The following is a 13,159-nucleotide window of genomic DNA, read 5'->3' as shown; positions in this document are numbered from 1 at the left end:
ATTGTTACAAAAAGATGCCTTAATTCATTTCCAGTGGCCCAAAGTGCAGCTTCAGTCAAGCAGTCGATCCATTCTTTATCATCATCTAATAATCCGAGAGCATAACATGCACCTTTGAAAGTAGAATATGTGACTCCGTTCACTGTTCTGATACTTTCGTAAGAAGTGCATCCTTTCACAAAATTTAGCATCATTCTCATGTAGAAGCGTTCTCCTGTTGAAGGGTGTGCAAAGTATATTCTTCCAATTGCAATACCTTGTTTTCTTCTTGTCCATATTTTATCTTTCGAATTCCAAACCCAACATGTAGGGAAATCAGAATAAGTTAGCTCCCGAGCATCCTCGTTATTCTTGTTTGTCTCTAACCATTCAGTAAACTTTGTTTTGTCTACTCCAAGTGTGCCAAGAACATTTTCAGGGCACTTATCTTCTCCGAATATCACTGTATGCTCTCCAGGTAAATGGAATGGCAATCTTTCAACTGATGGCTTTCGATAATGTATGTCGAATTGGAAGATTCTCCAGCAAGCTTCAGTTGCTGAGATATATCTGCAATCAAGATATGTTTTAATCTCGTCTATCCCTTCGGTGTTGTCGATTGATTCCACTGTTGCAGTTGTTCTATCAGACCCTTTATGGACATACTTAAAAAGATATTTTATGGATCTTGAGTAATTGCAAAGCTCAACATTAATATGTGCATCGAATTTGACTATTAGATTTCTATGGTAAGGGACAACATAACGATTATCTAATAAGATATTCTTTTTCTCAACACGAATACCTGTAAAAAAAACTTGTTTTTTTTAATAAATTGATGAAATTAAGTATATTGTTATAAATTTTGTAATTATAATATTTAAGTACCTGTATCTCTTCTTTTGTAGATTGGAAAGCCATCTGTGTCGATTGTAGTTTTATCATTGAATTTTTTTGGAAAATGTTTCGTGCACTTGTCTTTCATCATACATGGAGACTTTGTATTGAGCTTTCCACATGGTCCATGAATCATAAACTTTTTTACTGCATTATAGCCATCAGGGTCAACATTGATGTCTGGAATTCTGCACTTATTATTTTATCAATATGTGCTGCTGAAGGATTTTTAATGGTTGGGTGCAAGAAAAGTAGTAGGATTTTAATATAATTATGCACCCAATCAAGAAATTTTGTTACATGTTGTCACAGGTATCTACACAATTGATTTTCAAAAAAGAGGTTTGCCTCATGCTCACATACTACTTTTCTTGCACCCAACCATGAAAAATCCTTCAGCAGCACATATTGATAAAATAATAAGTGCAGAAATTCCAGACATCAATGTTGACCCTGATGGCTATAATGCAGTAAAAAAGTTTATGATTCATGGACCATGTGGAAAGCTCAATACAAAGTCTCCATGTATGATGAAAGACAAGTGCACGAAACATTTTCCAAAAAAATTCAATGATAAAACTACAATCGACACAGATGGCTTTCCAATCTACAAAAGAAGAGATACAGGTACTTAAATATTATAATTACAAAATTTATAACAATATACTTAATTTCATCAATTTATTAAAAAAAACAAGTTTTTTTTTACAGGTATTCGTGTTGAGAAAAAGAATATCTTATTAGATAATCGTTATGTTGTCCCTTACCATAGAAATCTAATAGTCAAATTCGATGCACATATTAATGTTGAGCTTTGCAATTACTCAAGATCCATAAAATATCTTTTTAAGTATGTCCATAAAGGGTCTGATAGAACAACTGCAACAGTGGAATCAATCGACAACACCGAAGGGATAGACGAGATTAAAACATATCTTGATTGCAGATATATCTCAGCAACTGAAGCTTGCTGGAGAATCTTCCAATTCGACATACATTATCGAAAGCCATCAGTTGAAAGATTGCCATTCCATTTACCTGGAGAGCATACAGTGATATTCGGAGAAGATAAGTGCCCTGAAAATGTTCTTGGCACACCTGGAGTAGACAAAACAAAGTTTACTGAATGGTTAGAGACAAACAAGAATAACGAGGATGCTCGGGAGCTAACTTATTCTGATTTCCCTACATGTTGGGTTTGGAATTCGAAAGATAAAATATGGACAAGAAGAAAACAAGGTATTGCAATTGGAAGAATATACTTTGCACACCCTTCAACAGGAGAACGCTTCTACATGAGAATGATGCTAAATTTTGTGAAAGGATGCACTTCTTACGAAAGTATCAGAACAGTGAACGGAGTCACATATTCTACTTTCAAAGGTGCATGTTATGCTCTCGGATTATTAGATGATGATAAAGAATGGATCGACTGCTTGACTGAAGCTGCACTTTGGGCCACTGGAAATGAATTAAGGCATCTTTTTGTAACAATCCTCATTAATTGTCAGGTTTCTGATGTCACAAAACTTTGGAAATCAAACTACACCACATTGTCAGAAGACATTACTGCATTACAAAGGAAAAGATTCAAGATGGAGGATCTTCAGCTAAATGATCAACAAGTTGAAGCATACACATTGTTTGAAATTGAATGTATCATGCAAAAAATGGGAAAAAGTCTGAAAGACATAGATGGAATGCCCCAGCCTAATTCATCTTTGATGAGAGAAACAGGTAATAGATTGGTCAATGAAGAATTGGATTATGACACAAAACAATTGAAAATCCTCCATGACAAATCATTTGCTCTTCTAAATCCTTCACAAAAAATAGCTTATGAAGCAATACTGAATTCTGTAGAGAATGAAGAAGGAAAATTATTTTTCATCAGTGGACATGGTGGTACAGGAAAAACATTTTTATGGAATACAGTAATTGCAAAGCTCATATCAGAATCAAAGATAGTCTTGCCTGTTGCAACTTCAGGCATAGGAGCCTTATTATTGCCTAATGGCAGGACCGCTCATTCACGGTTTCATATTCCCTTGGAGGTTACAGCTGAGTCAACATGTGAAATTCGACATGGCACCCTACTAGCTGAACTCTTGATGCAGACTTCTTTGATCATTTGGGATGAAGCACCAATGGCAAATAAGTATTGCTTTGAGGCTTTAGATAAGACCTTAAGAGATATTCTAAGAACAAGGTATGAGAATAGCACTACCAAACCTTTTGGAGGACTTACAATAATATGCGGCGGAGATTTTCGGCAAATATTGCCAGTTGTTCCAAAGGGTACAAGAGCTGACATTGTTGATGCATCTCTTAATTCATCATACCTATGGCTATTTTTTAAAATATATGAGTTGAAGCAAAATATGAGGCTTTATAATGGAAATGTCAATGAGGATGAGGTTGCTAAAATAGCTTCTTTTGATAAATGGTTGTTGCAAATTGGCGATGGTTCATTATATCATGACATTGATAGGGAATTTATCAAAATTCCTTCAGACATCTACAGAAGACCATCTAATCATCCCATGAATTCTATAGTCGAAGCTATCTACCCTTCACTATTGCATAAATATAGTGACCCGACATATTTGAAAGAAAGAGCAATACTAATGCCAAAAAATGAAATGGTCCATGAGTTGAATGAGATGATTATGAATATGATACCAGGAGAAGGGAGGACCTATTTTAGCTCAGACAGTATATGCAAAGCAAGTATAAACACAAATGAAGAGGATCTTTTGTATCCAACTGAGTTTTTGCATAGTTTGACATTTAATGGCATCCCCAATCATGACATACACCTAAAGGAAGGCGCCCCTGTAATGCTCCTCAGAAATCTAAATCAAACAAAAGGTTTATGCAATGGCACAAGATTGATTGTCACCCGTCTTGGTAAATGGTCAATTAGAGCAAATATAATCTCTGGAACAAATATTGGTGAAAATGTAACTATTCCAAGAATAATCATGTCCCCAAATGAATCCAAGTGGCCATTCAAGCTCAATAGAAGGCAACTTCCTTTAGCACCTTGCTTTGCCATGACAATCAATAAAAGTCAAGGACAATCACTTTTTTATGTCGGATTGTACCTCCCTAAGCAAGTATTCATTCATGGCCAATTATATGTCGCAGTGTCTTGAGTAACTTCAAGAGAAGGATTGATTATAATAAACGCTGATGATGAAGTAGAAGAGCCAATTTTAATCAAGAATATCGTCTACAAAGAAGTATTCCAAAATACTCACTCATCATCCCCCAAAACAAAGGTATCACATTTTCACAATTTCTTTTTTAATATGCACATTGTTTATTTTTATCATCAAGAAAGATAGTAACACAAGCAAATATTTCAGTATGGAAAAGATTAGTCTTATGGATCATCACCTCCTATTCTCACATTACAATTTAAGGTACAAATTTCATCTTTACATAATTTGTTCAAATTAATGATTTTACCTAATTATTTAGATAGAAAACTTCAATCACTAACATTCTACATAATTCATCAATTAAAGCTTACAAAAAATGTTGTGTGGTCCCTTTCGCAATTGTTATCATACATTCACCTATGGAGAAGACATACATTTTTTGTTTAAATGTAATGTTTGTTAAACTTATAATTTTTTTTCATTTATTTTATTGTAAAGACACAAGCAAATTTATTTCATATGTTAATTTTAACCCCTTTTTACATATTTAAAATAATAATTTACATTTCTAATTTTCTAATTTTCCTTTATTTATAATATAAATATCAAAATATTATATTTTATATTACATCACTTAATCCGTAAAATAAAATTTACAAAACTTGGGTCAAACCCGCGCGAAGCGCGGCTTTGTTCCCTAGTTTTATTATATGTTTAACTATTTTTCCTCATACCATGGACTAAAATGATTTATATTTTAATATAACTTTTTTTTTTTATTTTTTCATTTAAACTTTTATAATTGACTTTTTATTTATTTATACAGATAAAAACAGCATAATCTCGAAATGAAAACAACTTTTATAAAATAAAGCAGCATAATTTCGAAATAAAAACAGCATTAACCTCAAAATGAAAACAAGTTATATAAAAATGAAAAAAAAATATAAAAAAAAAGTGAAAAATAAATAAAAAATATTGTATACATAGCAATTCCTTGCGGCATAAATACTTAATGTTTCCGATTTTATACACTTAAATATCTCATGTTTATTTTTGGTGGTAAAAATACCTAATGTTACAATTCTCTACTACCACTTTCGTTATTAACTCATAAATATAGACACGTGGAGGGCCCAAATGCATTACATTTATTTATTTTATTTTTAAATTTAATATTCTTAATATCAGAAACTAAATGATACTTGTTTTAAAAAAAAAACGTGTTCTCATTAACAATTTTCACATGATATTGGCACTTCAATTCGATAATCATGTTCCATATACTACAATGGTTCACTTAGCTATGGTAATGTAGTATTGCATCTCTCTTATTTTTTTTTAAAAAAAAAACAAGTAATATTTAGTTTTTTGTATTAAGAATATTAAATTTTAAAATAACATAAATAAATGTAATGCATTTGTGCCCTCCACGTGTCTATATTTATGAGTTAATAACGGAAGTGGTAGTAACAGTATAAGAGAATTGTAACATTAAGTATTTTTGCCACCAAAAATAAACATTAGGTATTTAAGTATATAAAATCAGAAACATTAGATATTTATGCCGCAATTTACCCTTCTTTTTAAAGGTTCTATTTCAGCCATGACACACATACATCAAACACATTATATAACAAAACATTTTGAAGTAAAATACAATTTGTTGAGGAATTTCGTCAAACACTTCACATGCACAAAATTTTTGTAAAGCTTTATTGTTTTATAATAAGAACAGATTATAAATTAAAAGAACCAGAAACAACTCTATAATTATGTACAAAAAAAAACATAAATATATACAAGATAAGTAGTAAACTCAACCACTACATAATAAATCTATAAAAACATTATTAAACTCAAGATAGAAGGGCTCAACGAAAAGATTGATTTTCATTTCTAAAAATTTAATTGACTACAAAATATTAGTTTGGCTATGAAGTTATTCAACGAGGAAGAATATCACAATGACGAAATGGAGATGATCTTTGATGAAAATGGTACAGTGTATAGAGAAGAGAAAAAATAAATAAGGAGTGATAGATTTGTAGAGTCTCTTTTTTTTGAAAAAAAAATAGTAATATTGACTATAACGTATTCAATCCTCAATAATGATTAATTTGATTTTGTTGTATATCATTCATATCTACACAATCCATTACCCAGAGCAAGATTATGTTGTATATCAACCGAAAGACAACTTTGCTCATTGCAAGTCCAATGAAGGCTGGACCCAAGTTTCAGAAAAAAAAAAAAAAATATATATCATTATTTAAGGTTCTGGAATAGCTCTGGAAGATGGGCATTGGTTAGCTTAGTCCTCTTGCTGATTTCATGCTTCTTCTTCTTGGTCTTGTTCTTGGGGGTAACACCTTGGACCTGTGCCTGGGCCCTCCTCTTTGCAGTGTTGGTTGCAGGCTTCATACCATTCTTCTGCAGATCCTTCTCAATATCAAGCATGTCGCGAGGTAATTCAATTCCTCGAAACAACAGTTTAAGGTCATCGTCTACTTTAATGGGAACCCTGGGGTCATTTGGGTACGCAATGTCCTCCTGAGAGTCCAAGTTTGATAGCAGCCAGATCTGACCAGCAGCTTTCAGACTCTGGAAAAGAACAGTTTCTTAATGTTCATTCCTCCAATGTAATGATAAATCTACTTATAATCTGGAAGCTATTTTCTTAATAGAGTTGCTTGGAAAAGTGAATTTGTTTTTAGTCATTCTGCACAATAATCTCTTTTTGATAATTCTTTGCAAAATAAACTTTGACACACTCGACAATAATAATTAAGACCATTTTGCAAAGTGGCTTTAAGAATTGTCTATTCCACTAATCACTCTTCCATAACATTAATATACCAACACAACCACTATCTTGGTTCATAAACCTTATCATAGAATGTATGCTCATAGTTTGGCTAAAAAAGAGAAATATTGCAGTCTTCTCTGGTAAGGTAAAGCCAAAAACATCATCAAAGAAAATCGAAATCATTCAAATGAGAAAAAGAAAGAGAAAGAATGCTAAAATCCCATTTACATTTATCAACTGTCCCTTTGGTCACTGAAACTAATGCTTCTCATTCAATCCGATCCAAACATAAAACCATGCTGGAAGTTCAGGACAAGAACTTTCAACAACTACACTATCCCATTAGGATGACTGAGGCTGGTTTCTATCACAAATCATCACAAACTCTAACATGAATTGGTTAATCATCATACCCCACAAAGCAACATAAGAAGAAAAAGGGAAAGTTTATATATGTGTGTGTATTCACACAAGTTAAAAAAAAAAAAGTTTAAATGATCACACCTAACAGCAATCAATTAGCTAAGCTCAGTAGGGTATTGTTGGTCCAAATCCTCATATTCTAAAAATCAACATAAAATGAAAGAGCATTTGGTTGACAAATAAAGAGGTGGGAATGGAAGGATTTGTTTACACATTACAGGTTTCTTTAATATCACACCAATCTTTTTATTCTCTCTCTCTTGAACAAATCTTTTTATACTCTATAAATTTTGTGACGAGTCAGATGGAGAAAAAATGCAGTATGCTCAATACATGATGGCCAATATTTTTACAACAAAAGAAAAGAATCATTAACAAATCAAACAAACCTGCAAGTCCTCCATCACAGTTGGGTATGAATCCTTCAGATCAATAACAGCAATGCCCTCTGGAAATTTCCGTACTAAGTAAAGAAGTTGGCTTTTGTCTTTTAAGTCATGCTTAGACTATACATCAAAGAACCAACACATGTCAAATTATTTTCTTGAAATGAATGAATGACGTATTAATTTTATTAAAATGCAAAATAAAATAACTAACTGACACTCTTCTAACCTTGTAACAAAAGCGTCTTCCATCATGGCTCACTTTAAGATTCTTCCTCAAGCTGTCAAAGACAGTTTTATTTGCATTAATATCCACATAGCATGCTTCATTTATTTGCTCTGGTGTTAGGGCTAGCCTTGTCTGCAAACAAATATAACCACAGCAAGTCATTAACTCATACTTCTAGACTAGTTCTACCTAGATTTTTTTAATCCAGTGATAATTTCAAAAATTATAATACTAATAAGAAGAGGAAACCCAGTGATAATTTATTAGGAAGCTAGAAATTAATTATCATAGGGAGATGTTTACTAATTTGAAATGAATAGAACTTATGAAGGAATGACAAAAGAATAAAAGCTCAAGTTATCACTTTCTATTCTGACTTATTAAGGAAGAAATTCATTAAAACCCATCTTTCTTCACTTATTTTTATTACCCATCACAGTTTATTATGGATTAGTAAACATGACCACAATTCATCAAGACATGAAACAAAGTTTGTGTTTGAACCAACCTCATATAGCAAGTCAATAACACGCTTGATTTGAGCTCCAGCTGGGGCTTTCCGAATGCTGTTAATGTGTTGAAGTCTATCTGTATCGCTAGAAAATTTGACAGCAGGAGCAGGAGGTTTGACACTGGCTGGAAGATCAGCGTGCATGAATCTTTGAGTCTGAGTCTGAGTCTGAGCTGGTTTAGGTTTAGAAGATGCTGCAATACTGGTGAGGGTTGATTGGCACTTCTCTTGCTGCCTCTTGAACCTGTCCAACTTGTCTTGCAACGCCATTTGATCTGTATACACATATTGACCAAACAACAATGCTGAAGAGATGCATATGAATAAACAATTATTGTTCATAACTTCTCTAAACATTATTTGGTAGCTATTCAATTAAGCATTGTCCATTTTGGTTCAAAACTTCTACAGGTTAATAAATGGTAACTCTTCAATGAAGCATTGCCTATTTTTCTTCTCCTATTTAAATACAGGATAAAATTTGGAATAACTACAAAATATCTCTCCAATCAACAACACAACATTGTTCAGGCAACTTATTTGTCACTGTGAGTTGCTAAAATAATTACAATTCGCCTAGAAACACCATAAATTAGATTTTATTTGGAGAGAAGTTTCTCAATGTCACCAAACACTTCATGATCAACATCAAGATATAGAATTATCCCAAACTTAAACACACTACTGAAATAAAATATATGCAGGAACAAATACCATACACAAGGGATTCACATGAAAGAAACAGAAAATAAAAATTATTGAACCAAAATCAGAAAATTATGAAAGTTTCACTGGCCCTGGCCCTTAAGTTTCAAATCCAAAGAATGAGGACAAAATCTCGGAAACATCAAGATTAGAACAAAATATCTTATGATTATAAACATAAATTCGTATTGTAACGTTTTAAATGGTAATAATATACTCAATTTCTAAATCTTACAACTAAACATCATAAAACCTAACTACTATTAAAAAGAAGAAAAAAAAAAGAAAAGAGAATTGGATAAAAGCTAAATCATATCCCTGTAGAATGCCCAAGTAGAACTCTATACAAATCAGATATAATAACTTGAGAATACTCAAACAAACAAACACATTTTCCATCGACTCTTTGTATTTAATCCTCATTAGAAGCCTCAACAAAACCGTAATTACATACAGTACCTGTTGTGAGTGCAGTAATTGTTTATCCGGCGGCCAATGATTGAAAAGGAATTCCTAATCTACGATCTCCGATCTCCGGTCCCCGATGAGTTGTGAACGAGGTTGATAATTTATCTAGGGTAGAGCTGATGAGTTAGGGCGAGAAAGGGGCGATAGAAAGGCGAGATTGAGTAACGGAGAGAGAGCCAAGGAGTTGTGCTACGACTTTGGAAGGATGTGCTTATCAATAATCAATAAAATAAAATAAAGAAAAAAAGACTCTTTGGAAGGATGAAGAGAATTATGTCTGAAACACACCTTCGGTTTTGTAACTGGGCCTCGTATGGACTAACTCAATTAAATACGAGGGGAACCTATTTTCATGGTTTTTAAGTTATAAGTTTGTAAAAATATGTCTTTCTTTTTCAAAAGAGTTATGTTATTTTATAGCAAAATTTAAAAAGAAATTATAAAATATGAGAAAAATAGTATAAAGTAATTGGTTACCCATCTAGTTACCTTACCTTAAGGTTACTTTATTTGGTTTTCTTATATTTTTCAACTTTTTCTTAAATTTTTCTCATAAAATAATTATTTTGAAAAAAAAAGCTATATTTTTACAGAAATGGTATAAAAAAAAATATTTGCATAGTCAGATTTTATTAAATTCCATATACATGTGTATTTTAGAATTTATATATAGAAGGTAACTATCTAGAACCTCTTCTTGTTAGTTCTTTTTTCTAATTACACTGAATTAGTAGGGCCATACACGCAAACTCCAGCACTACACCATGACCCATATGTAGTAGTGTTGGCCACGATTAACAAGATATTTGAGATGAAAGGGCACTCTACCCCAGCTCACCTCAGCTAGGCCCTTGTTTATTTATTTAGTTTTAATTAATTGTTTACATACAGCCATAGCTACAAGCACTAGGTCACTAGAGAATTATTAAAGTTCCTCATTTAAGTACGTGTAGCCAATTGTCAAGGCTTCCAAGTTCTACACAGCTCGGTGCATATTTGACTAAAAGAAGTTGAAAAAATGAAAAGAAAAAGAGATGTTGCTTAAAGTTCAATAATTAGCAGGACAGAGCTCAATAAAGATCCAAAATTTATTGATCAGACTTAACAACCACAACCACTGAAAGAAATTTTGGGACTTTATATAACATTCAAATTTCAAACAGTGATCAGACTTAACATTTTCAATCATTAACAGCACCAAAGGATTCATCACTCTTTACCAACATCATTGTTCAAAGTTTCACATATATCTGGAACAATTTAGACTCCATAAACCCATTTAAGAAGCACACCCTTCATCATTATTGGCATCATAATAGAGCCAAAATTTCACCAAAATTGGAGCAATACACACATCATAAAACTGAACCTACCCATCATAATTAAATCCAACATTCAAAACTCAAAAACCACTTGATTATTAATGTGAGACCAAAACAGAAAAATCAAGAAAGTTTACACAAGAGTTGGAAAGAGAGTGAGAAGGAAACCTCAAAATACAAAGATAGAATGCATATCAGATACAAAAATTGATTCTTCTCCATGTTTAGTGATGGATAACACGAACGTGGAAATCACTAGAAATTAAAACGGAAAATCCGAACTATCTTCACCCAACTAAAACAATGATTTCATACACCAAAAAAAAAACGAGGAAAAGAGATAATGAAACTAACCAGAAGAGAGAGAGAGAGAGAGAGAGAGAGAGAGAGAGAGAGAGAGAGAAGAAACCTGTGATGCCAAGAGGAGGAAGATGAAGCAGGTGCCGAGAACCCAGCAAGGTGCCTGAAGTGGGTACTTCAATCTTCTGCCTGTAATAGCAAAAAAAATATTTCTCTCTAAGAAACAACTTTCATTGTCATTCTCTTCTCATTGGAAGGATGAAGAGAATTATGTCTGAAACACACCTTCGGGCGAGAAAGGGGCGATAGAAAGGCGAGATTGAGTAACGGAGAGAGAGCCAAGGAGTTGTGCTACGACTTTGGAAGGATGTGCTTATCAATAATCAATAAAATAAAATAAAGAAAAAAAGACTCTTTGGAAGGATGAAGAGAATTATGTCTGAAACACACCTTTGGTTTTGTAACTGGGCCTCGTATGGGCTAACTCAATTAAATACGAGGGGAACCTATTTTCATGGTTTTTAAGTTATAAGTTTGTAAAAATATGTATTTCTTTTTCAAAAGAGTTATGTTATTTTATAGCAAAATTTAAAAAGAAATTATAAAATATGAGAAAAATATTATAAAGTAATTGGTTATAAATATACAAGTAGAGTCTCTTATTCAATACCTCTAATGTTTCAGAACCAGAAAACTATATGTGAATCGCCAAGTAGGTATGAAGAGCTCAAATCTAAGACCTTGAGAGCACATACTGATAGACTTTTCTTAGATTAGAAAGAATTCATACACAAATATTGAAATCCCAACCGAATGCTTTTATTAATCACCAAAGAATTACACGAAATAGCTCTTCGATAGGCTTTCTCTCCTATTCTAACATTTCAAGAGGTGTAGATATCTCTCCCAAGAGATTTCTCTCAATTCTAAACTCTTTCAACATGACTGAAACCAAGTTCTAATTCGCTATATATATATATATAGAGAGAGAGAGAGAATAAAGCTTGCTACATCAGCAACAACTACTAACCAAAACAAAGACTAAAAACTGAATCACTTGCTGTAATAAAACTTGAGAATTGCTAAAAGGCATCACTGGTGCCTAGCACCCTCCGAGGTGTCATACCGCTATTGATGTAATTAAATATCAGGTCTCATCTAACTTAAGAAAATAGCTTTTAGAGAATATCGCTAACCAATCGTGGAGTGCCACCTACAAAAGGTGTCGGGCACCACTGGTTCCCAATAACAATGCTCTAAAACTTAAGCTTGACCTTTATGGCTGTCCTTTTGGTAGACGCATCAGACCAGGGGCTCATCACATACCTAACCATTTGAGGCTTACAGCTACCTTTTTTGAGTCCTCTTAAATAAAATTTATACAGCATCATTCTAATACTAAAGAAAAAAGATCATAATTTTCTCAACTTCCAAACCATTACAAGAACAGAGAAATGAGATTAAAAAAGACCCCTTTTTTACATATCCTTCTTTAGCAGAAACCATTAAAGCAATAAAAAGGTCAGACATACATAAACCCAAATGGGACCAAATACTAAACAGGATCACAACATTGCTACTAATTCAAATCAATCAAAAAAAGAGGGACAATTAGGGGTTTGAGATAAAGAGACCAAAACCATTGATAATCTAATGTAAACATTCATAATTTTTAAGATAACAAGATTCAAAATTTTCCATTTCTTCATAGATATCTCAAACATACATAGATTCAGAAAGTTGTAGTTAACGAAAATTACTGCATATGAAATTTAATAAATGCCATGATGAAAAAGATGAAGAACAGCAAAAACCCACCGTGAAAGATTAGAGCTTTGGGGTTTGTGGAGATTGATGGCGGTGAAGCTGGACACGAGGAGTACAAGGAAGGAAGAAGAAAGAAGAATAGGAGAAATAGAAAAATAAAAGACCGACCTTTGTTATTTCACAAACCACAAAATTA

At 32.7% G+C, this 13,159-nt stretch overlaps 3 protein-coding genes across 11 annotated transcripts in view; 1 reads left to right on the top strand and 2 right to left on the bottom strand.

The window, feature by feature from the left end:
• Nucleotides 1-1,012, bottom strand: part of LOC133036096 (uncharacterized) — a 1,430-nt gene extending 418 nt beyond the window's left edge. The window contains exons 1-2 of the mRNA XM_061112576.1: nucleotides 868-1,012; nucleotides 1-784 (exon numbers count right to left, since the gene is read on the bottom strand). The exon at nucleotides 1-784 is cut by the window's left edge and continues 418 nt beyond it. Coding sequence (XP_060968559.1) covers nucleotides 1-784; nucleotides 868-1,012 — 929 coding nt within the window. The remainder of the gene's footprint in view (nucleotides 785-867) is intronic.
• Nucleotides 1,013-1,259: 247 nt separating this feature from the next.
• Nucleotides 1,260-4,034, top strand: LOC133036095 (uncharacterized). Its single transcript, XM_061112575.1, has 2 exons — nucleotides 1,260-1,503; nucleotides 1,588-4,034. The coding sequence occupies exons 1-2, from the start codon at nucleotides 1,260-1,262 to the stop codon at nucleotides 4,032-4,034; spliced, it is 2,691 nt and encodes an 896-aa protein (XP_060968558.1).
• A 1,883-nt stretch (nucleotides 4,035-5,917) lies between these two features.
• On the bottom strand, nucleotides 5,918-13,159 carry LOC115709141 (uncharacterized). Of its 9 annotated transcripts, none has more exons than XM_061111920.1 (8): nucleotides 13,015-13,157; nucleotides 11,482-11,553; nucleotides 11,306-11,385; nucleotides 9,566-9,679; nucleotides 8,399-8,676; nucleotides 7,891-8,022; nucleotides 7,665-7,781; nucleotides 5,918-6,647 (listed from the first exon to the last, which is right to left on the bottom strand). In XM_061111920.1, the coding sequence occupies exons 5-8, from the start codon at nucleotides 8,669-8,671 to the stop codon at nucleotides 6,312-6,314; spliced, it is 858 nt and encodes a 285-aa protein (XP_060967903.1). In that variant the 5' UTR covers nucleotides 8,672-8,676; nucleotides 9,566-9,679; nucleotides 11,306-11,385; nucleotides 11,482-11,553; nucleotides 13,015-13,157; the 3' UTR covers nucleotides 5,918-6,311. The 9 variants fall into 9 exon arrangements, with proteins under 9 accessions (XP_060967903.1, XP_060967906.1, XP_060967904.1 ...); XM_061111923.1 differs by lacking the exon at nucleotides 9,566-9,679 and adding an exon at nucleotides 11,647-11,702 and having other exon boundaries at nucleotides 13,015-13,100; XM_061111921.1 differs by lacking the exon at nucleotides 9,566-9,679.

Source organism: Cannabis sativa, chromosome 3 (assembly GCF_029168945.1).
Source record: "Cannabis sativa cultivar Pink pepper isolate KNU-18-1 chromosome 3, ASM2916894v1, whole genome shotgun sequence".
Taxonomy (NCBI): Eukaryota; Viridiplantae; Streptophyta; class Magnoliopsida; order Rosales; family Cannabaceae; genus Cannabis; species Cannabis sativa.
Note: the sequence above shows the minus strand (reverse complement) of the source record. Positions and strands in the feature narration are given on the sequence as shown.